Source organism: Panthera tigris, chromosome B4 (assembly GCF_018350195.1).
Source record: "Panthera tigris isolate Pti1 chromosome B4, P.tigris_Pti1_mat1.1, whole genome shotgun sequence".
Classification (NCBI taxonomy): domain Eukaryota; kingdom Metazoa; phylum Chordata; class Mammalia; order Carnivora; family Felidae; genus Panthera; species Panthera tigris.
The window spans coordinates 130,497,473-130,518,871 of record NC_056666.1 but is presented as its reverse complement, the minus strand read 5'-3'; the positions used below and the strand labels follow the sequence as shown (position 1 = coordinate 130,518,871).

The following is a 21,399-nucleotide window of genomic DNA, read 5'->3' as shown; positions in this document are numbered from 1 at the left end:
ACTTATTAGCGCTCCTTCCGAGCTTTATGGATCTGCAGACTTGAATATCCTAAGTCACTAATTTAAAAAAAAAAAAAGTTGAAATGAACAGGGACGGGCCCGTATACACTACTGAAGATTCTCCATCATCGGTTCTATTATCTGTACTCTTAGGGGAAGACTGCCTGATCAATTTTGAATCTATTTAGAAGTACAAACTTCTCCATTGTGGCTGTATGCAGAGACTGGCCTGATGCCTTGTTAAAATCAAGATTCGCTCTATCCCACCAACCTACCAGACCAGTAACCTTTGAGAAAGGGAAATGTGGCTCATTTGGCGATATTCTTCGAAACCCTGACGGCTCCTGGATCTCCTCTTTATTAGCTATGTGTTTTCAAACATGCAACAACGTGTTCTAGAATTTTGTCAGGGATCAATCAGTACTAACCTTAGGTGCTCGCAGTTTTTACAACCCACCCTTTCCCCTCTATTGAAAAGCAGGTTGTTGGTCCATTTCCAGTCTGTTCACTGCTCCTGCTGTCAGTGGGGTTGTGGACACAGAGCCAGCAAGGCAGAGGGGAGGGGCCTCATCGAGATGAAACCGCCACCACCAGGACCCTGCCTCTCATGAGACAGAGATGGACTGGGAAGTCATTGGGGATACGGGAGGAGGGAAAGTGGCCCCAGAGAGGACAAATGACCCTGGAGAAGTTGGAAGACCTGGCTTGTGCTCACCCCTTAGACCTAAGGTTCTGGATGAGCTTGGGCCTCAGCAGGGCAGTGGCCCCATGTGCATAGAGATGGGGCCACATGTTTCTGGCGAGGACTGAAGAGCCTATGCCCCAGCCTGGTCAGCTGAGCAGCAAGGGACGGACTCCATGAAAGAGGGGAAGGGAGACGGGAGGAAAACCACCCCTTTTTCCATCTCCCTTACACCTTATCCCCTAAGGGTTAACCCCCTACTCCCTCTCCCATCCCCTTCTCTCTTCCCCCGCCCAAACCCCATCTCCCTTTAATCACATCTGATACTGAGCGGCCCAGCAGGAACAAAGAGACCATTTAGAGGATCGGGGCCGAGAAAGTGACCCCGCGCTCTGGGGCGGCCGCCTGGACGCCAGCACAAAGGCGGCATTTCAGAGCTGGAATTTCAGCACCCAACTTGATTAAAGGACTCCACAGGCTTGGAGGAGGGAGGAAGGGGGTGCGAAGTCCACTGCTCCCCGGATTAACCCTTCTTCAGAGTGGCAAGCACCCCTCCCGCCCCCGGGGACGCTCATTACTCCCACTCTGTCCACAGAGCACCCACCCAGGAGGCCCTGCCTCTTGCAGAAGTCAGGCAAGCCTGCCCCTCTTCTTCCTGGAAGGGGAACTGGCAGCAGAATGGAGGGCAAGGCTGGAATATTCAGGGAGCCAACCGTCCCCTCTATCTCTGTTGGTATCAAGATACACCCTCTTCCTGTCCCCACAAGGGAGAGGGGAAGCAACGTGATTGGTCTTACTGCAAGCTGGGTAAGGAGGGTGAAGAGAACAGGAGACCCAGGAGAGCCTAGGGCAGAGGAAGGGGAGCTCCAGTCCCGATTTAATGTCATACCTAGAACCCAGGAGCCCTGCTTCCCTGCCCACCATCATCCCAGTCAAGGTCTGGGAGGAGCACGGGCCCTACACAGAAGGGAAAGGACATCTTCCAGAGGTGGGGAAGGAGAGAGGATGGCGGAGGCGGACCAGAAGGCCACGGAAGGCAGTGTACGGGCGGTGACCTGGGGAGTGGGGACAGGGCTGGGACAGGGGTGGGCAGGTGTTCAGTCCTCGCTCCAGCTGCTGCCTTGCCCAGCAGGGCTCTGCCTGGGGAGGGCGGGAGATCACTGCATCCCCAAGCTTCCTGCTGGGGCACTAGCTCCTGAAAGGGGATCCGAGCCCACGATAAGAGGCTCGAGGCAGGTCCTCAGGAAACAATGGGTGGCTTGATGAGACCTGCTCTGTGATACTCCTGAGAAGGGAGAAGCCCCTGAAGCCAGTCCCCACTGGAAAGGAAATTGGGGGTTTCCGTGGCAACCAGTTCCCTGGGCACAAAGACTCGTCTGTCTGCTGGGAAGGCAGCTGAGGTGTCTCCCTGCAGCAGCCTTTGCGCTGGTGAACAGGGAGATGGAGGGAGGGATGCGGGGGACCCACAAGGAGTAAGGCCCCTGGTGCTTCTTGAGCTGACAGTCACGGGGCCACAGGAATGGGTGCACCCGCCAGGCAGCAGGGTGCTATCAGGGAAGGAGCGAGGGGGCATCACAGAGAGCTGGAGGCAGAGGGGGATGAAAGGTTGAACGGTTTATTATTTACATGTATAAAGAATGTGAAAATAGAAACTAGGATGAGGCACGGTCGGGAAGATGATTCCAGCTCAGTCGGTGATGATGAGCTCGTCTACCCCCCAGTCTTCATAGCTCCCGTCTGGCAGGTAGCGGCGAATGATGATGGGGATCTTTCGGGCCCTGTGGCAGGGAGAAGTCACAAGTATATGAGGGCTGGTGACCCGAGCTCTATAGCAGAAGGGACACACTGTGTGCAGAATGCAAGGGGAGGGAAGTCGTAGCAGCATCCTCTTAGGACTAGATGTGGAAAAGAAATTACAATAAAAAGAGAGTTCCTGCGTCCCGGGGACGGTGGCTCTGGAAAGGCTCTGCCATCCGAGGGCTGAAGAGGGGAGGAGGGGAAGTGTGGAGGGATACAGGTAAGGCCAAGTGCAGCAGGAAGAGGGAGATTCTGACAGACAGGAGAGGACCCTGCCTCACCAAAGCCCTCCCCCTTTGCCTGCCCCCTCCCACCCCCCTGCCTGGCGGGCTGACTCCAGAACAAACTAAGGACCTAGAGGAACAAGAATCTCACCCCCCAGGCAGGGGTGTGGGGCAGAGGTGTGCAGCAGAGAACCTGGGGCATACCTCGCAGGGCTCAGGAGCAGTGAACCACGATCTGGGCGACTTACTTGAGCTCTTTCATGGCGATGAGCAAGGGATCTGTCTCCCCCTCCAGCTCCACCATCACAGGGGCACACATCCTGCAGGTACAGGGACAGGTGTTGGGGGAGAAGGGCCCAGCAGGAAATCAGGGGGCTCACTTCACAGATAGGATCAGATCAGCATCCCAGTCCTCACCTAGAAAGGTCACCTTCCAGGGAGACGGGCGGGCATGGGAGGGTGGGAACGTGTTCAGGGGCACTGCCATAGTGAGTAGAAGCAAGTGGGAACCAGGAGACTGGATTTAAATTCTGCCTCCAAAGACACACTGAATTTCTCTCCAAATCCTCATCTGAAAATGGGAGACAGTCCTGCCTGCTACGACACTAAAACGTTACTAACAAGTAAAGGGTCACTAAGAACCACATGCTGTTCTCAGCTCTTTATGGGGGTGACCCCATTCTGAGGTAAGTACTGCTATTATTTCCATTTTACTGATGAGGAAACTGAGGCACAGAGAGATCAGTAATCTGCCCAAGATCACACAGCCATTTGAATCCCGCATGTTCCTACCCACTGTGCTGTAATGCCTCCCACTAATAAGTTAAAGATCCGTAAGTTAAAGATCCATACACTTAAGAAAGGCAGAGCCGATCACAGACTCCTGGGCCCGGCAACCACGGCAGAGTATTCCAGCACAAAGGAATGGCCAGGCAAAGGCTCGCTCTAACCCAACTCCTCAGGCCTGCCTCAGGGCCCAGCCAGCTCATTTTCCTTCTCTACCTTGGCAACACCCCTCGCCGTCCTACTCTTCCAGCCTCCATACGGGGCCTGCGATCAGGCACGCACCTGCCTACAACCCTCCATGGTGCCCCACGGCCATCAGCCAGAACCCGGTCTAGCTCCTGCTCGTCGTTCTAGGTGCACCTTCTCATGCTACTTGCCTGTACTTATCCCACGTTCCCGCCTTACCACCCCCCCATGGCTCCCTGTACACACCCTGCTGTTTCCCTTCTGCGTCCTCTTGTACGCTCTTCCTCTCCCTACAAGCCTGGGAGGGGCTCACATGTCTCCACTCTGGAAATCGTCCGCCCTGAAAATGCTCAGCGCCCTGACTCATTTGACACAAGCTTCTCGATCTCACTGTACTGTAGCTGCTTATTTGAAGTTTTCTGCATTCGACCAGAGCACCTTGTGACCCAGGGCCACGTGCCCTAACAACAACTGCTCTTCAGAAGAGGCTCTAAAAATGAACAGGAGGAATGCCAATTCTAGGCCTACCTCCTCTAGGATGCCACCATTCACGATTTCAGCACAAGTTTGTACTAACGGGTCCCCAACCTAACAATCACCAGAATTACTAGGAGAGCATGCTAAAAAGACAGGCTCGCAGCTCCTGCTCCAGACCCCTGACTGGAAATTCTAGCGAAGGAGCCTGAGAACCTCCATTTGCAAAGCTTACCAGGCGACTCTGATCATCAGCCGGTCTGAGAGCCACCAGTTTACACGATGTAATTGACTAACCTTATTACTATTTTGATTTCTGTTACTTCCAAAAGCCCTGAAAATTTCGCAGGGGCAGGGACCAAATGTTTAACTTTCCCTATATCCCCTCTCAAGTATGTAAGTCCTTCCCTACATTTAAAGCTTTAAAAAATGTAGCAAACTGTTTTTCCTAATCTGCCCACACCTTATTTCTTTCAAGATAGGAATAGTCCAAGTTCATTCATCCAGCCTTGTGCACACAATGTGCGAATCATGAGTGTGCCCTTAGGTATTATGTCTGCACCAGTGACCCCACAAACTTGGCAACGATCCTTAGGAAGTGGCTGTGTCAAACATCAGCCACCAGGTGGTGCTAAAAAACCAGAGTGAGACTTCATCCAAAAAATCCAAGAACTATTTGTCCAGCACCAACAAGCTGCGGCATCGCACACCTGGTACTAGGGGACGAGATCCAGCCCTTGGCTGTCCGAGGGCTTCCGGCAAGCTGGGAACCACCAGACGGCATCCTAACCCTTAACTGGAAGGGGCACAACAGACCCAACTAAGTTGAACCAAGCTTCTCTCCCAAAGCAAAGCAGGACACGGGTCTTGGTAGTGTGCTGAATGTCCGCCTCCAAACTTTCAAGTGCCCCACCCTGTCCACCAAACGCATGCCGATCCCCTGAACCTGTCGTTCAAGGCACCGGTGACATCTTCTCCAGCCCCTGTGCCCCTAGCTACTTGCCATTCCCCCACCACAATCCACGCTTGCCTGTCTTTCCTCGCACTGTCTCTGGCACCTGGGTCACCCTCAAAACCACCTGCCTTTCCCCATCCCCTCTTGAATTCTAATCCTTTCATGAGGCTCTCCCAGTCACCCCTACAACTACTCCCTTCTCTTTCTCGTGCCTTCTGGAAAGCACTGCTCCCGTCTGCCTTGGGTTCTGGTTATTTGTGAGCCATCTCCCCCAAGGCAGCAAACACCTGGAGAACTGGGGGGGGGGGGGGGGGGGGGGGGGGGGACTGTGACCATCTGGAATCATCTTTGCATCCCCAGCGGGTGCAAGCACACTACCTCAGTCAGCACTGAAAGACTTTAAGCTTGCATATGATCATTCTTTGTTTGAAAGATAATTGAGAAGTTCTTCTTTCTGCTGGATCATTTCTAGCTTAGACAAGCACTGCCCACTGGCATGTTCTGCAATGACGGAAATGTCCTCTGTGATGGAGTCCTAGCCACACGTGGCTACTGAGCACCTGAAATGTGGCTAACGAGACTGAAAACCTGAACTTTTAATTTCACTTCATCTTACTTAACATAAGTGGCCACATGCGCCAGGCGGCTGCCACAACTGATGGTGCAGACCCACAGGATCCTGACCCAGCGACTATCCCAACTGTCATGCTGAGCGCAGCCCTAATTCCGCCCAGACCAGCCAAGAGTACAAGCAGGCTAGGGAGAGGTCTACTGCTTTAGAGAAGGCGAGGAACGGGGTTACCCGCCCATAAAACCCTGTTCGAAGTGCACATGGTGGTCATCTTTACCCCACAGGAGTAAGGGGGATAAAGCCCAGTGCTATTTGAAAACAAATGAGGGAACACACAGATTAGAATCTCCTTTAGCATCAGCACTCCACAGAGTTGACCCCAGCGTTTCTGGCCAATTTTCCACGATTCCCTACCTGATGCACCCATCCGACCAGACACCCATCTCCCATACCAGCTTGTAAGACGTTGGGGTGGGGGTTCATTTCCTCAGCCTTGTCTCTCCCTGGGGAGGACATTCTGTTACAGTATGCAGAGCGCGTGTGCCCTCCCTCTGTTCCCGGACTCACTGCTCCGTAGGAAAGAAGAGTAACTCCCAAGAGGGAGTGTGGGAGGAAAAGCGTCCGTGGCCCAGCGTCGACAGTCCCTGCTTTCTCAAAGCCACCCGCCTTACAGAGAGGGTGCTTTCGGGTCTGTTCGCGCACAGCCTTGGCGGGCAGGCTGGCCGGCCCCTGCAGACACAGGCTCCAGACGCCCACGGTGCCTATGGCCGACAGGGTGAATGTGCAGCCATCGGACATTTTCACGTTCAGATGACAGAATCACCTGTGCACTGGCTAGTTCCTGAACCTTCTCATTCTTCTCCTGGGTTCAAACTTAGGAGAAAGGCAAGGCTGCTCTGTGCTTTCGCTCCTCTAGCCTGGCCTCTACACGGAGGGCCTCCCCACTCCTCTGGGCTGGCCACCGTCCACCTCGGGTCAAGAACCACCTTAAGCCAGACAGGTGCTGCCACAGCAGCCCTGATCCACCAGCCCACGATGGTCTCTAGCTCCCTGAATTCACACTTTTTTTTCCTTTGTTTTGCTTCACTAACCTAATAGGCACCCAAGTTCTGTACTTTCCTTATGTTTCTATTGGACTGTTACTTGGCTCCTCAGATGTTCACGTCCTATTTCTCCTACTGGATCACCAACTCCCTGAGGGCAGGAGTCTAGAACAGTGCCCGGCACACAGAGACAGCACCACCCTTGGCTTAGCATGTGAGAGCAGGGAGAGTGTTTTCAGGTGCCGGCTGGGCCACATCAATAGCTCGGAAGCTTACTGTGGCCTGACCGACAGAAAAGATCACGAAAGGGCATATACTCACGCGATCTGGAGGGCTCGGGTGCCCAGCACACGGGCTCGCTCATACTTGGTCATATACGGTGTGGTGATTCGCTTCTGGTTGGCCTGTGGTCGCTCTCCAGAGGGGAGGATCTCGACGTTCTCCTGGCCCTCCTGGACGCCAAGACAGAAAAGAGGGAAAGTCTCAGGTGTATTTTCTGGGTTGAGGGGAAGGACGATAATGACAATGATTACAATCCCCCCTACCATTACTGCTTATCACGTGCCAGCACGCACACCTGCAGTTAGTGACACCTCCTTTAATTCTCACGATAACCTTACGTGGTGGGCATTATAGTGCCTGGCTCAGAGCGTTAGCTAACTTGGTCAAAGTCTCAGACCTAGTAAAAAAGAAGAACCACGACTGGGATTCCAGAGCCAACTGCCTCATCCGGAAGAGGGAAGCAGATGGCCTGGAGATGGGGTGGCCCCAGAACATTAGCCATATGCCGAGAAGTCCTTCAGCACAGACAAGTCTCTTTAAGTAGGGGGCAAGGAATAAGCACCCCATCTTTCAGACAGGGTAACTGAATCAACAGGTCAAGTGGCTAAAAAGTCAAAGTGAAGGCAAGGATACACAGGCACTCACGTGTATTCAACAATTACTTATGAAGGATCTGTCATGTGCCAAACATCATAATGGATGATAAGACAGCAAGTGAAGCATTTCTGCTGTCAAAGAATTCACAGTCAGGAGAGGAGACAAGAGTAAACAAAACAGCAGGTGCTACAAAGGTCGGCAAGTGGACAATGAAATTCACGAGAAGGTGGGGGGACATCAAACTCATGCTGGGGGTTAGGAAGGCTGTCCAGAGACGAAACAAGCAACTCCAGAAGGAGTAGGAGCTGCCAAGCCAACGATAAAGAGAAGGGCATTCCAGGTAGGCTGAGTTGCAGGCACAAAAGCACAGCGGTGGGAGACAATGTATGAGTTGTGAAGTATGATTAGAGCAAAAGGTGTGCAAAGGGTTGTAGGCAGGAGAATAAATTCTATAATAAATAAAGAATTAGGGGCGCCTGGCTAGTTCAGTGGATACAGCATGTGAGTCTTGATCTCGAGGTTATGAGCTCGAGCCTCGTGTTGGGTGTAGAGATTACTAAAATAAACATAAACAAAGGAATTAAATCAACAAATATTTTTATTGAGTGCTTACTACGTGTCAGTGTTCTAAGTGCCCGAAGTAGAAGAGTGAGACAGATAAAAATTCTTTCCCCTATAGAACCTATATTACAAGCGATAACAAAATTAACAAGTAAACTACGTGGTATAAAAACTAAAGAGGGGCGCCCGGGTGACTCAGCCAGTTAAGCGTCTGACTCTCGATTTCAGTTCAGGTCATGATCTCCCGGTTCAGGGGATCGAGCTTTGTGTGAGCTCTGCACTGACAGCATGGAGCCTGCTTGGGATTCTCTCCCCCGCCCCCCCCCCACCCCACCAAGTAGATAAATACACTTAAAAAAAAAAAAATGTAAAGGTATCCCTACAGATGCTCTGTTGAGCGTATTCTGTAGAGGGTAAGGGCGGAAGCAGACCACAGAGGAAGACGAGCAGTAAGCAATCAGGTAGGCAGGTAAGAGAGACTGTGGCAGCAGAATGGCCAATCCAGCAGAGTGGTGGGAGACTGACGGCAGCAAGAGCAGTAACACATTTCCGCAGCAAAGTGAGTGAAGCGGAATAAAGACCTCAGCCAGCCTGAAGCGCTGAGAATGGAGACGCAGAAACAGGGCCGGACCACGTGTAGGAGGCAAAATCAACCGAACAGGGATGGGAGGGGACCAGGACAGAGGAGGACGTTTCTGACTCAGCGAACAGGTACCCGAGAGTGCCGTGCGGAAGAAAGAGAAAATCCAAAAATGGGGGCTTCAGCTTCCAAGCCTAAAATAATTGAGGGATCACTCCCTTTCCAGGAGCCATAAAGCACTTCCTCCATCAGTCATGGCACAGAAAGCCCAATGTCATTCATGAAATTCGTAACCCATCCACCTGGTGACACAAGTCAGAAACCTGGGGGTCACCCTTGTCACCTCCCACTTTCTTAGTTCCATCTCCAATCCACCAAAAATACCTCTTTTGTCCGTTTTCTTATCACTTACGTTACCAGCACCCAAGTCCAAGCCACGGGTCTCTCGCCTAGATGGAGAGACCCTCAAGGTCTCTGTCTTTAACTCCCGCTCCTCCCCAACTCACTCGTCACTCTGACGCCAGAATGCCCTTTCTAAAGTGTACACGGGATAGTGCCACTCCCCGGCTCAACACTTGTCGGTGGGAGCGCCTGGCTGGCTCAGTCCGTAGAGAGTACAACTCTTGATCTCAAGGTTGTGGGTTTGAGCCCCACAGCCCCACACTGGGTGTAGGGATTACTTTAAAAAAAAATAAATTTAGGGGCGCCTGGGTGGCTTGGTCGGTTGGGCGTCCGACTTCGGCTCAGGTCGTGATCTCGCGGTCTGTGAGTTCGAGCCCCGCATCAGGCTCTGTGCTGACAGCTCAGAGCCTGCAGCCTGTTTCGGATTCTGTGTCTCCCTCTCTCTCTGCCCCTCCCTTGTTCATGCTCTGTCTCTCTCTGTCTCAAAAATAAATAAACGTTAAAAAAAAAAAAAAAATTTAAAAAAAAAATTTAAAAATATTTTTAAAAACCACAACACGTGGTGGCTTCTAAGTGCCTTTAGGCTATAAAATCCTGCCTGATGTGGGCCCTTACCTCTCCAGCTTTATCCCAGATCACTCTCCCCAGGGCTCCTTAAGGAAACCCTGCCCATAGGGCACCTAACACATAACAAACAATCAACACACGCTTGCTGAATGAATGAAGGTGGTATTTCACGCATCAGTAAACCAACTGCCCCAAAGCCACAGGCTATGGCCCACCCTGTAGGACTTTTCCTCCACCCAGGACTGGAACACTGCTCACTCTAACTGGGGGTGCTTGTGGCAGGGGATGTGACCCGCAAGAGGCAGATTCATTCAGGCGATTATCACCGGCCGGGTTATTTGGCAGCTTGGACTGCAGAAAAGGGGAGTCCACAGCTAAATACTGACCTCCTCGGCATTCTCCAAGTCACCTAGCCCTTCATCCTCCTCCACATCATCAAAGTCGTCACCATCAAAACTGTACAAGAAGAAGAGGGCAGTTAGTTGGAGCATCACTTACTAGAATCAAAGGCAGCAGAGGGGCGCCTGGGTGGCTCAGTCGGTTAAGCATCCGACTTCGACTCAGGTCATGATCTCACGGCTTGTGAGGTCAAGCCCTGCATCAGGCTCTGTGATGACAGCTCAGAGCCTGGAGCCTGCTTCAGATCTTGTCTGTCTGTCTGTCTCTCTCTCTCTCTCCCCCTCCCCCGCTCAGACTCTGTCTCTCAAAAATAAATAAATGTTAGGGGCGCCTGGGTGGCGCAGTCGGTTAAGCGTCCGACTTCAGCCAGGTCACGATCTCGCGGTCCGTGAGTTCGAGCCCCGCGTCGGGCTCTGGGCTGATGGCTCGGAGCCTGGAGCCTGTTTCCGATTCTGTGTCTCCCTCTCTCTCTGACCCTCCCCCGTTCATGCTCTGTCTCTCTCTGTCCCAAAAATAAATAAAAAACGTTGAAAAAAAAATTAAAAAAAAAAAAAATAAATAAATGTTAAAAAAAATTTTTTTAAAGACAGCAGATACCCGTATCTCACTCAGTATGTAGAATTGGCTCAATAAATAACTACTTAATGAGTGAATCAAACTTCTCTTCCATTTTACTCCTTCATCCTTACCCCCATCAGCCCCCAAATTTTGCTAGGACTCACTCATCATCACTGTATCTCTACTGGATCATTCCCATCAACATATAAACATGTAGTTATTTTCCCATCTTAAAAAATAAACAAAACTTATTTCTCTTGTACCCCCCACTGAGCCCTCTTGGGGGCTCCCCCCTTCATGCTCCTCTTGGGAGTCAAATTCATGAAAGCTGTCCACCTTCTGTCTCCAGTTGTGTCATAATCTCACGCCAGCAAGGCTTTTACCTCCACAGTTCTAGCAAAACCAGCCTTCTCAAGTTCATTAATGGCTGCCACGTTGCTAAATCCAATGGACAGGTCTTGTTCTCCTTTAGCTGAATCTATCAGTTGACACACCAGACCACCACCACCCCCCCCACACACACACACACACACACTCCCCAGCTCAATACTCTGCCCTCACTTAACTACAAGGCCACCTCTCTCTTGGGGATCCCCCACCTCACTGGCTGTCCCATCTCAGTCTCCTATGCTGGTTTCCCCCTCTCTTCCCTACAGGCACTCAGTGCTGGAATGCGCTAACAGTCCCCAGCCATCTCTTCTTCTCTACCGACACTCCGCTGAGGTTTTCACCTGATTCTTAGTTTTGACTAAAATACAGTATACTCTATTTCATATACACACTGCTGATGACTCCACTATTTTTTTTTAACATTTATTTATTTTTAAGACAGAGAGAGACAGAGCATGAACGGGGGAGGGTCAGAGAGAGAGGGAGGCACAGAATCCGAAACAGGCTCCAGGCTCTGAGCCGTCAGCACAGAGCCCGACGCGGGGCTCGAACTCACATACCGCGAGATCGCGACCTGAGCCGAAGTCGGACGCTTAACCCACTGAGCCACCCAGGCGCCCCTGACTCCACTATTTTTATCTTCATAAGACGCATCTCCTCCGACCCCACGTGTCAGGAAATCTTTGGGCTCCACCTTCAACATCGATCCGGAATTCAAAACCACCTGCCGTCACCACCTCTCCTAGTGCCACCCCAGTCCAAGCCACTACCTTCTCACCGAGATTCCTGCAACCCTTCCAGACCTTTACCACCCCCCGAGTCTCGCCAGACTCTCCCCTGGACTCCTTCTCTACTACGTACGTCTACCACGTACTCTCACACGACCCTGCATTATCTGTTTATGGGCCTGTCCCCTCTTCTAGAAAAGGCGCCCCCGGGGACGAGAGACTATGCCTAGTTCACCTCAATACTCTCATTACAAGACACGGAGCCCGGCTCGCTGGAAGTCGGCCGAAAGACCTTTTTCACTGCTCCTCGAGCCGGGCCTCTGGATGGATCTTTCCTCCCGGCCCCCCGCCCTTCTCCCCCGCAGCTCCGCGGGCCCACTCAGCACCCGCAGTCCCCTCAAGACACTGCCCCTCGAGCCTGGCTCCTCGGCCTCCTTCGACCCAGGCTCCCGCTTCACCCGCCCCTTCCCAAGCTCCCGCACTCACTTGTCCTCGTTATCTGACATGACGCCGGCGCCGCAGCGACCCCACTCCGCGCCAGGGACCCGCGCGGAGACCCGAAAACAGCGCGCCTCCGCCTCGAGCGGCGCCACGCGTGCTCTGCGCCTGCGCCGTGACCCAGAGGCAAGTACTTCCGGTAGGCAGGCCGAAGCCGTATCTGTGCGCACGCGCCGGGAGGCGTGGGCCCGTTCCCATGGTAGCCGGAGCCGCTGGGGGCGGGCTCTAGTCGCTGAGATCGGGAGGGTTTTGCGCGGGGTCCAGGCGCCGCACAACCGTTGCGGGGCCGTGGTTACGGTCTCCCGAGCCCGGCTGCTCCCTGTGGGGAGGAGGCACCAGCGGAGTCTTACTTTAGGGTGAGGTTTCCATTTTGGTTTATCCCCCAACGGGCTCTGTCCGGACCACGGCTTATCCTAACCGCCCCTCTCCGCCAGAGAGGGCTTCCCTGCCACAGGCGTCGGGTCAGGATGAGGTCTCCGTTCATGTGTGAGGATCTGCCTGTGTATCTGTTCGGGGTAGGGGTGGGAGAAAGGGCACTATCGCGATACTGACGGCGACGAGTCACGTTTTTGCTGAGACTCGACCCCCGCTCCCGGACTTTGGGTGGCGTCGAGGAGGTTGGGGGTGCGGGAGCAGAAAGTGGGCCTGGGAGACAGGGGTTGTCATTGCGTTTTTCCCTCCTCAGGGCCCTTCCATGGCTTCCCAGGAAAGGGTGGAGGCAGTGACCAAAGGAACAGGGTTCTGGCGCTGCTCCAAGCCAGCCACTTACACCCCCGGGACCTGCAAGCTGCTCAGAGGTCAGTGTGTTTAAAGGACCGGAGAAGAGTGGTGGTAGCAGGTACCCTCTGACACTCAGTTATCCCTTACATGATCTGTGCTTAGCAGTTGCTATTTTTATTTTACAGATAAGAAGCCTGGGGTTCAGAAAGGTTTGGGGATCCTACAACTTGCAAGTGGCCAAAAGTCAAAGAAATAAGAATTTTGAAGTGATTAACTCCTGCGCATCCCTTAGATCACGCTTTCAACTTCCCCAGGGAAGCCTGATCTCCTCCCCACCCACCACCACAGTGGAACCAACAGTTCTGTGCTTTCACACTACCAAATACCCTTTCCTTCAATGGACAACACAACCTGGAGTCAGATATTTAGTTGTCTCCCACTGGATTAATATTCATCTACCCCTCTAGATCACGAACTCCATTAGGGCAGGGATTGTGCCTGTTTGGGCTCACGATTGTAGCTCCAGCACCTGGCACATGCTTAATAAAATACGGTCCATTGGTTCACTCACTCAACAGCAAAAAAAAATTTTAAACCTGCTTAATGTGCTTTAGACGTTGTTCTAAGTGCCAGAGACACAGCAGTTAAAAAGAAAAGAAAAGAAAAATGGAGCGCTTGGGTGGCTCAGTCGGTTAAGCGTCCGACTTCGGCTCAGGGCATGATCTCACGGTCTGTGAGTTCGAGCCCCGCCTCGGGCTCTGTGCTGACAGCTCGGAGCCTGGACCCTGTTTCAGAATCTGTGTCTCCCTCTCTCTCTCTGACCCTCCCCCATTCATGCTCTGTCTCTCTCTGTCTCAAAAATAAATAAACGTTAAAAAAAATAAATTAATAATAAAAGAAATGAAAAGGAAAAAAACAGCAAAAAAATCTTGCTCTCTCATGAGCTCATATTCTAGTAGGAGTGACAGTAAGTATATAGAATTTCAATGATAGTAAGTGTTACAGAAAAAACAATGAAGCAGGAAAGGGAGGGAAGGGGTACTGAGGTGCGGAGTGGGGTTAGGAGGGGATACAATTTTACACTAGAATAAGGTGAGATGAAGGGCTGTGTCTGCCGTCTGGGAGACCTCATAGCGGTGCTTTATCTTTGCAGTGATGATGAAGGAATCCAAACTGACAAACTTCCAACAGCGACACATCATGGACACCATGAAAAGTAAGAGGCAATCCACAGAGGCTTCCTGGGCGGAGGGACTCTGGACCACACTTTTAATGCTCCTCCATATTCAGGGGTTGGGGATCTCGTTTAAAAGGACCAGGGGCACCTGGGTGGCTCAGTGGGTTGAGCGCCTGACTTCGGCTCAGGTCATGATCTCACGGTTCATGAGTTCAAGCCCCACATCAGACTTACTGCTGTCAGCGCAGAGCCCCCTTCAGAGCCTCTGTCCCTCTCTCTCTGCCCCTTCCCTGCTTGGGCTCTCAGAAAGAAAAAAAATCTCTTAAAGACCACAAAAAGGGTTACCTGGGTGACTAGGTTGGTTAAGCGACTGACTCTTGGTTTCAGCTCAGGTCCATCAGGCACCACGCTGATGGCCTGGAGTCTGCTTGGGATTCTCTCTCTCTCCCTCTCTCTCTCTCTGCCCCTCCCTGGCTTGCTTGCTCACTCTCGCTCTCTCTCTCTCTCTCTCAAAATAAATAAATAAGCTTTTAAAAATTCTATTAAAAAAAAAAAAAGACCAAAACAATTGAATAGTATTTTTGACCCTCGCTCCTGGGGAATTGATCGTTCAGGGCCTTTGTTTCTTTCTGGGACACGGGTCCTAGCACAACAACAAGCCTCTTGCCATCTGTCTCCAGCCATCCTTCCAAGAGATCACAGCCCAGCTGGGACGTCCTGCCCGACCAAAATAGTCTCCACGTGGTCATGTCTGCAGTCTGTTACACACATACCCTATGAGCTCTCCAGAGGAAAGGACTGTGTGTCTTACTCCTACTTTTACTCATTCACAGCTTAGCTAGTGGATGCAAGACAAGTGGCAGGATTCCAACATAGGAGGAGTATGCAAAGGCCTCCCACCGCTCACCTCTGACTACCCATTGTATTAGTTATTTTTAAGGAAAGCAACAAAGTGTAAGTACATGGGCACGGTAGCAAGGTGCGCCCTGAGATCTTGAAAACTACCCTGCCTTCTGAGGTTTCACTGAATCAGCATTTAATGGATCGGAACAGAGACCTGTGAAGTTGCCTCTGAGAGAGAGAACGTCAGAACCTTCTCTACTGAACCTACCAGAAGTGATTGCCTTACGTACGGAAGAGGGTGCCTGTGGGAGGGCGCCTGAGCAGCCATGGAAGCGAAGGGAAGAGAGTGTCAGAGAGGCGAATATTAGCAGTGCCGGTCCAGCAGTGGCCAGGGGACTTATTGGGGACAAGGACAGCCCAGGCTGTCAGAGCCCGGTGCCTTCATACAACTGCATCATGTAACTCTATCTCCGCACTCAGCAATCCACTAATAATCTGGTGGCCCCTCTAGCAGGACTGCAAAGAGAATGTGCTAGAAATTCCAATAAATTCCAGGAAGCGAAGGACTATGTCCGCCTTGTTCACCGCAGGACCCCCAGCACCTAGGTGCTCGATATTTACTGAAGGACTGATTTCATTAGGCAAGTAACTGGTTCGCCTGACAGTTTTACTCTCCTAAGTTTTCTTTTTAAAAACTTGTCTCCAGACATTCATTTGTGTTGGGTCTGCTTTCTTCTGGAATCCCGTCTCTTTTTCTCTCCTCTTAACCAAATCCTACTTGTGTTGAGGCTTCATTCAAATTCTGTTGCTAGCCACAAATTCCTCTCCTTCACCTGACCTCCCAGAATTACTCAGGCCATAATCATCTGCTGAGGGTAGGCCGGGGGATGGGACGGCACACCGCTGGGCAGGCGGAAGGAGGGAGCGGAGGGAGCGGAGGGAGCAGGAGGGACATTCTGGGAAGCACCGCGTCTCTCCAGAGAAGAGCAGGAAGGCCATGGTGTGGCTCTAGGTAGAGGGTGTGAGAAGGGGCTGGTTTGTGGGGAAAAATGGCAACTCCATCTTCCAGGCCTATGGGACAGACACGTCAGAATCATCCCTGACTCCTCGTCTTTCTCCCCGACCCCCCATCCAACCTATCAGCGTGGGTCTGCTTGACCTTCAAACCATATCCTGACTCTGACCACCTCTGCCCCGGGCCCCCCCACACGGTACTTTCAGCAGCAACCAAAGGGTCATGTAACTCCTCTGCTCCAAACCCTCCGATGGTTTCCCACCTCAGAGTAAAAGCCAGTTGATTTTGGCTCAGGTCACGATCTCACGGTTCGTGAGCTCGAGCCCAGAGGCGGGCTCTGCGCGGACAGCACGGAGCCTGCTTGGGATTCTCTCCTGTCTCCCTTCCTCTCTGCCTCTCCCCTGCTCTCATGTGCTCACTCTCTCTCAAAAAGAAGTAAACATTAAAAATAAACAAACATTAAAAAAGAAAAAGTATGGGGCACCTGGGTGGCTCAGTCGGTTGGGCGGCTGACTTCGGCTCAGGTCATGATCTTGCGGTCCGTGAGTTCGAGCCCCGCGTCGGGCTCTGTGCTGACAGCTCAGAGCCTGGAGCCCGTTTCAGATTCTGTGTCTCCCTCTCTCTGTGACCCTCCCCCGTTCATGCTCTGTCTCTGTCTCAAAAATAAATAAACGTTAAAAAAAAAAATTTTTTAAAAGAAAAAGTAAAAGCTGGTCTTTCCGGAAGCCTACAGGTCCCTGAACTTCTCTTGCCCTCCCTGACCTCTGACCTCTGCTCCCACTATATTCCTGCCTTGCTCACTCCATTCCTGCCCCCCTAGCCTCTGGCTGTTGCTCAGACATTCCAGGCGCGTGACCACCTCACGGCCTTTGCTCTAGCTCTTCTTTCTGCACGAAATGCTCTTCCCCAAAATATCTGCACAACAGAGCAACTCACCATTTTGGGGGCTGACCTCATCATGAGGCCTTCCCTGCCTCCCCTCTTTAAAATTGTAAATTCTGCTCTGACATCCTCTGTTCCATCCTTGTACCGTCACTAACCAACTACGTATTTTACTTACTCATCGTCCACACTCCTCCGACCCCAAATGTAAGTGCCGTGAGGGGACTTTGTCTTACCACTTTACCCCCAGTGTCCTAGGCCTGGCACAGAGCAGCTACTCAGTACGTATTTGCTGGTGGGTGATAGAAGGCTGGAAAAGGTGGAAGAGGTAGATGGGGGGCCAGATCAAAACAATGCAGGGGAGGGGCTGCTTCGAGCTGGGCTTTGGGGCAATTGAGAGCAGGGGCCAGTCAACCAGGTAGGAGGTGATACACTTGGCTGGCCTGGAGGGGGATCCCCAGATCCGTGGGTTCCGACCTTAGTTCTTTTGGCCCTTCCCCCTCCCGCCTGTCTGGACAGGACAAACTCAGGGGTTCCCGGGGTTCAAGGTGCCGGGACCCCGGAACAAGCATGCCCAACCAGGAGCTCAGACCACGAGTGGGGTGCCTCGCCTGCCCTAACTAGGCTGAGACAGCAGGGAAGGACAGTCAGGGGGACTGGTGTGTATCACCATCGAAACCATCCCTCCCTGCCTAGAGACCAAGCAGGTTTTAGGAATCCGCCTATAGAAATAAAAGCAGCAGTCTAGAAGCTTGATGCACAAGAATGTTTATTGCAGCATTGTTTGAAGTAGTAGGAAAAAAAAGAAAAGGAAACAGCCTGAGTTTCTGAAATTAAAAGACTAGCTGAATAAATAATGTATCCATTCTACGAACTAGTATATAGCTATAAAAAATAAGTTCTATATAAATGAAGTGATCTGGAAAACTGTCCATGATCAATTGTTAAGAGCCAATTACTGAATATAATACAGTATGATCCAGTGTTTGAAAAACGAAGCTCATATATGCACACATATCTTTGAACATGTTTGTATTAACATCAAAAAGTTTGGAACGAGACCACCAGATTATAAGTTGCTCGTTATGGGGTAGGGGTGGGGGACTGGAGGGGAGAAGGGAAGACTTCTACACTGTTTAACCGCTTGTAACAGGCAGGTATGACTTTTATAAATTAAAAAAAAAAAAAAAAAAAAGCCAGGTGGGTCCCCCTCCACCTCGAACCTTCCTTTCCCAGGAGGAGACACACTGCCCCTCCAGTGCAGCCCAACATCCAGCCAGAAGGTCTTGCCTCCCAAACAGCCGGCCTCGGCCATCTACCTGCCTCCCATCCTGGTGGCCCGGCCCCACCTCCGGCCTGCCAGTGTGTGCCAAGCCGGCGGGGCCTATAGCCGGGAACCATTCAAGCCTCAAGCCACCCGTAAGTGAGAGGGCCTCGAGAGCCCCTCTTCCACCTCCCTCCCTGAGGGGGCCGGGGGCCAAGCGGCCCGTAGGGCAGGGCAAGTGTCTAACCAAATTCTCTCACTGTTTGTACTTGAGCCTGGGCACCTGTTAGCTTGGGGGTGTTCAGGGTGTAGAGGAAACCAGTGAACTGGTCCTTTTTCATTTTTTTAGAATTCTGTAATGATTAACTAGAGTCCACCAGTCCCTGACGAGTGTTTGGCTGTCAGATCTCAGGGCCCCTGCTCTCTTAAGGTCACACGGTCCCACACAGTAGGCACGCCAACCTACTTCCTGGAGCCTTTTGCCTCGCTCCCTACCTGGCATCCGGCGTAGCTCTTGGCCCAGACCTGCTGACAGCTCCACGTGGTCTCTACACGCAGGCCGCCTCCACGGTGACCACAGTTTTCTTAGCCTCGCTCTGCACCAGAGCGTGTGGGTTCAACCCTTAGTTCTTTCGGCCCTTCCCCCTCCCGCCTGTCTGGACAGGACAAACTCAGGGGTTCCCGGGGTTCAAGGCGCCGGGACCCCGGAACAAGCATGCCCAACCAGGAGCTCAGACCACGAGCGGGGTGCCTCGCCTGCCTTAACTAGGCCATTTCTGGGCCCTGTAGGAGATCTGGAGAAAGAGAAGCGAAGACTCCAAAACATTTTTGCCACTGGGAAGGACTCCGAGGAACGGAAAAGGAAGCCCCCTCCGGTGCGACAGGAGGACCCAGCCCCTGAGCTGGACCGGTTTGAAGAATGTAAGCCACCGATGGGCCACCTAGGCCGGGAAGGTGGGCAGAGGGGTCCACGATCAGGGGGGATGGAGAGTAACCCTGAGGGCCAACGAGTGGGGAACACGGACCGCAGAAACGCTTCCTCTCCCCAAGGGAGCAACCCGTTGTCCCCGCCACCCCTCCCGGGAGCCTGGCGGCCCCCGTTGCCCTGTACACTGACGGCCCTTCTCCCCTGTCCAGTGGTAAAGGAAATCCAGGACAGGAAAGAATTCCTGGCTGACATGGAGGCGCTGGGACAGGGCAGACAGTACCGAGGGATCATCCTTGCAGAGATCTCCCAGGTAGAAGCCACAGGGAAGGGGGGAGAGGGTCTGCTGTGCGTGCGCAGCATGAGACGTGAGTGGACAGGGCACCTGTGGCCCAGGTTTGGGGCTCCTCAGGTCCCGGCCCTGAATCCCAGCTTTGCCCGATGCCCTTTGCAGAAACTGCGCGAAATGGAAGACATTGACCACAAGAGGAGTGAGGAACTTAGGAAGGCTCTTGCCACCCCTTGATCTGCCTCCAGAGACAGGAGCAGAGTAGCCCAACGTGGACCACTGGAGCCCCACCCCATCGCCAAGCAGGCTCCCCCCCCCCCCCCCCCCCCCCCCCCGCCATCAGCCCACCTACCCTGGCCTTCAGCCATGTCAAATGGCCACACGGCACTACCTGGCCCGGGGAACCCTGGGCACACACAGCACCCTAGAAAATGGCCCAATCTCCGAGAATGAGCTGATTCTCCTCAAGGCTCTGCCCAGGGAGCCTGGGTCGGCTGAGCCACTGAGACCGACGGTCACAGTCACAGACATGCACGAGTGAAGGCGAGGCCCAATCGCACCCTCTTGGCCACGTGTCAGAGGGCATCCCACGGGCCCCTTCCTCCCCACCCAGCACCCACTGTGTGCCCTACGCATTTGCTTTTCAGAACCCAGGAATGAATGGGAGTCCTTTCGACCTACCTGTCTTAGGACCTACTTATTTGACTTCTTACAACCTCGGGCAAATGTTTAACGACTACCATTAACGGGCCAGTAAGACACCTCTACCCTAGGTCATCACACGCACCGTTTTGTTTTCAGAGGGAAGGCTGATGTGTTCCAGGAGTTGGGACTTTTCAAGCCCGGATGGTTTTTAGCCATTTGCACGTCTCAAGTGGAAATGAGAACCAACCCCTCTTGAACAGCCCATGGCCGGGCACCATGGCAGGTGCTGAATTTCACTTGGTCCGTTTGCTCAATAAAGCCCTGGGACGGTTTGCTACCCACTGTGTGAAATCTGAGGCTCCCCAGGACACCGTAACCAAGGTCATTCAACTCAAGTAGCCCACTAAGGGTTAGAAGTTAGTTCTCGCTCTTTCCGCTAAACCCGCGGCCCACAGAGACACAAGGGTGGGAGACAGCTAGACCAAAAGAGCCCGGCTTTGGAGCTCCGATCCCAGCCTGTGCCCTGCGAGCCTGGGCGGCACCCCAGACTCCGCTCTGACTGCTCGTCGGCGAAGCCCTGCCTCAGAGGGCTACGGAGACCTCCGACCACAAGAACAGCCCCCCAGGCCTGGCACACAGTACATGGACGTCCCCATTTCTTCTCACAGCCACGAGCCCTACATTCTCCGGTATTCTGACACTTTCCTCTCCCTACACGTCAAAATATTTTGGAAATTTAGGCCACTCTTCCTACCCACGGGTCCCGTCCCCGTGCTTTAACAAAATCCCCCTTCTCACCCCCCAAAAATTTTGTTTGGCGATTTCAACCAACACTGCCACCTGGAGGGATGCCTTTCATCCTACAGGCCACATACACGACCCGAGCTTTGGGTTGCAGAACAAACATGGCCCCGTAGCCCCAAACAGGTAAGTGGAAGAGGCCAGATGAAGGGCTGGCTCAGGAACATTTCCATGGGAGGCCTGTGTCCACACACCCTCCAGAACCTGCGGGCAGAGGGTATAATATGACAAGGACGGTTGTCCTCCACCTCAAAGGCCCCCTCACATAGCCCAGAGGCAGCAAACTGGAGAACGCCAGGACAAATTTGGCCACCCGTGACAATACAGCCTACCCTGGATTTAAATTCAGATTCGTTGCCAACGTTTACAAATCACACGCACACGCAATCTGGATTCCTAGCTTCTTTTGAGAAATGGAAGAGTCCGGCAACACTGGGCCCACGTTCCCACAAACTACAGTTGACTTAAGTAACGAAGAACTTCCCCCTTTAGCTGGGGGCATAGACACCCCAGTTCGCCCCAGTCCCCACCACCTGAGTCTCCAGACACCCAGACGGC

The 21,399-nt window shown here is 52.7% G+C and overlaps 2 protein-coding genes across 4 annotated transcripts; one reads left to right on the top strand and one right to left on the bottom strand.

The window, feature by feature from the left end:
* Nucleotides 1-2,281: 2,281 nt before the first annotated feature.
* Nucleotides 2,282-12,403, bottom strand: POLR2F (RNA polymerase II, I and III subunit F). Its single transcript, XM_042993246.1, has 5 exons — nt 12,269-12,403; nt 10,094-10,163; nt 7,040-7,170; nt 2,952-3,023; nt 2,282-2,460 (listed from the first exon to the last, which is right to left on the bottom strand). The coding sequence occupies exons 1-5, from the start codon at nt 12,286-12,288 to the stop codon at nt 2,370-2,372; spliced, it is 384 nt and encodes a 127-aa protein (XP_042849180.1). The 5' UTR covers nt 12,289-12,403; the 3' UTR covers nt 2,282-2,369.
* Nucleotides 12,404-12,447: 44 nt separating this feature from the next.
* CB4H22orf23 (chromosome B4 C22orf23 homolog) lies at nt 12,448-20,377 on the top strand. 3 transcript variants are annotated; one of them, XM_042993243.1, is made up of 7 exons: nt 12,448-12,636; nt 12,966-13,077; nt 14,154-14,216; nt 18,154-18,336; nt 18,971-19,102; nt 19,319-19,419; nt 19,561-20,377. In XM_042993243.1, exons 2-7 carry the CDS (start codon nt 12,975-12,977, stop codon nt 19,630-19,632), a joined length of 654 nt encoding a protein of 217 aa, XP_042849177.1. In that variant the 5' UTR covers nt 12,448-12,636; nt 12,966-12,974; the 3' UTR covers nt 19,633-20,377. The 3 variants fall into 3 exon arrangements, with proteins under 3 accessions (XP_042849177.1, XP_042849179.1, XP_042849178.1); XM_042993245.1 differs by lacking the exon at nt 12,448-12,636 and adding an exon at nt 13,186-13,314 and having other exon boundaries at nt 12,986-13,077; XM_042993244.1 differs by lacking the exon at nt 12,448-12,636 and adding an exon at nt 13,186-13,318 and having other exon boundaries at nt 12,986-13,077.
* The last annotated feature ends 1,022 nt before the right edge of the window (nt 20,378-21,399 follow it).

What these genes read in the sequence shown, in the direction of transcription:
- POLR2F (XM_042993246.1), bottom strand. Translation starts at nt 12,288, where the DNA reads ATGTCAGATAACGAGGACAA. An exon ending in ACTTGGAGAATGCCGAGGAG is followed by an intron (nt 7,171 to 10,093) that starts GTCAGTATTTAG and finishes CTTGGCGTCCAG; the next exon opens with GAGGGCCAGGAGAACGTCGA. An exon ending in ATCGCCATGAAAGAGCTCAA is followed by an intron (nt 2,461 to 2,951) that starts GTAAGTCGCCCA and finishes TCCCTGCCACAG; the next exon opens with GGCCCGAAAGATCCCCATCA.
- CB4H22orf23 (XM_042993243.1), top strand. Translation starts at nt 12,975, where the DNA reads ATGGCTTCCCAGGAAAGGGTGGAGGCAGTGACCAAAGGAACAGGGTTC. An exon ending in GACCTGCAAGCTGCTCAGAG is followed by an intron (nt 13,078 to 14,153) that starts GTCAGTGTGTTT and finishes TTATCTTTGCAG; the next exon opens with TGATGATGAAGGAATCCAAA. An exon ending in TCCTTGCAGAGATCTCCCAG is followed by an intron (nt 19,420 to 19,560) that starts GTAGAAGCCACA and finishes TGCCCTTTGCAG; the next exon opens with AAACTGCGCGAAATGGAAGA.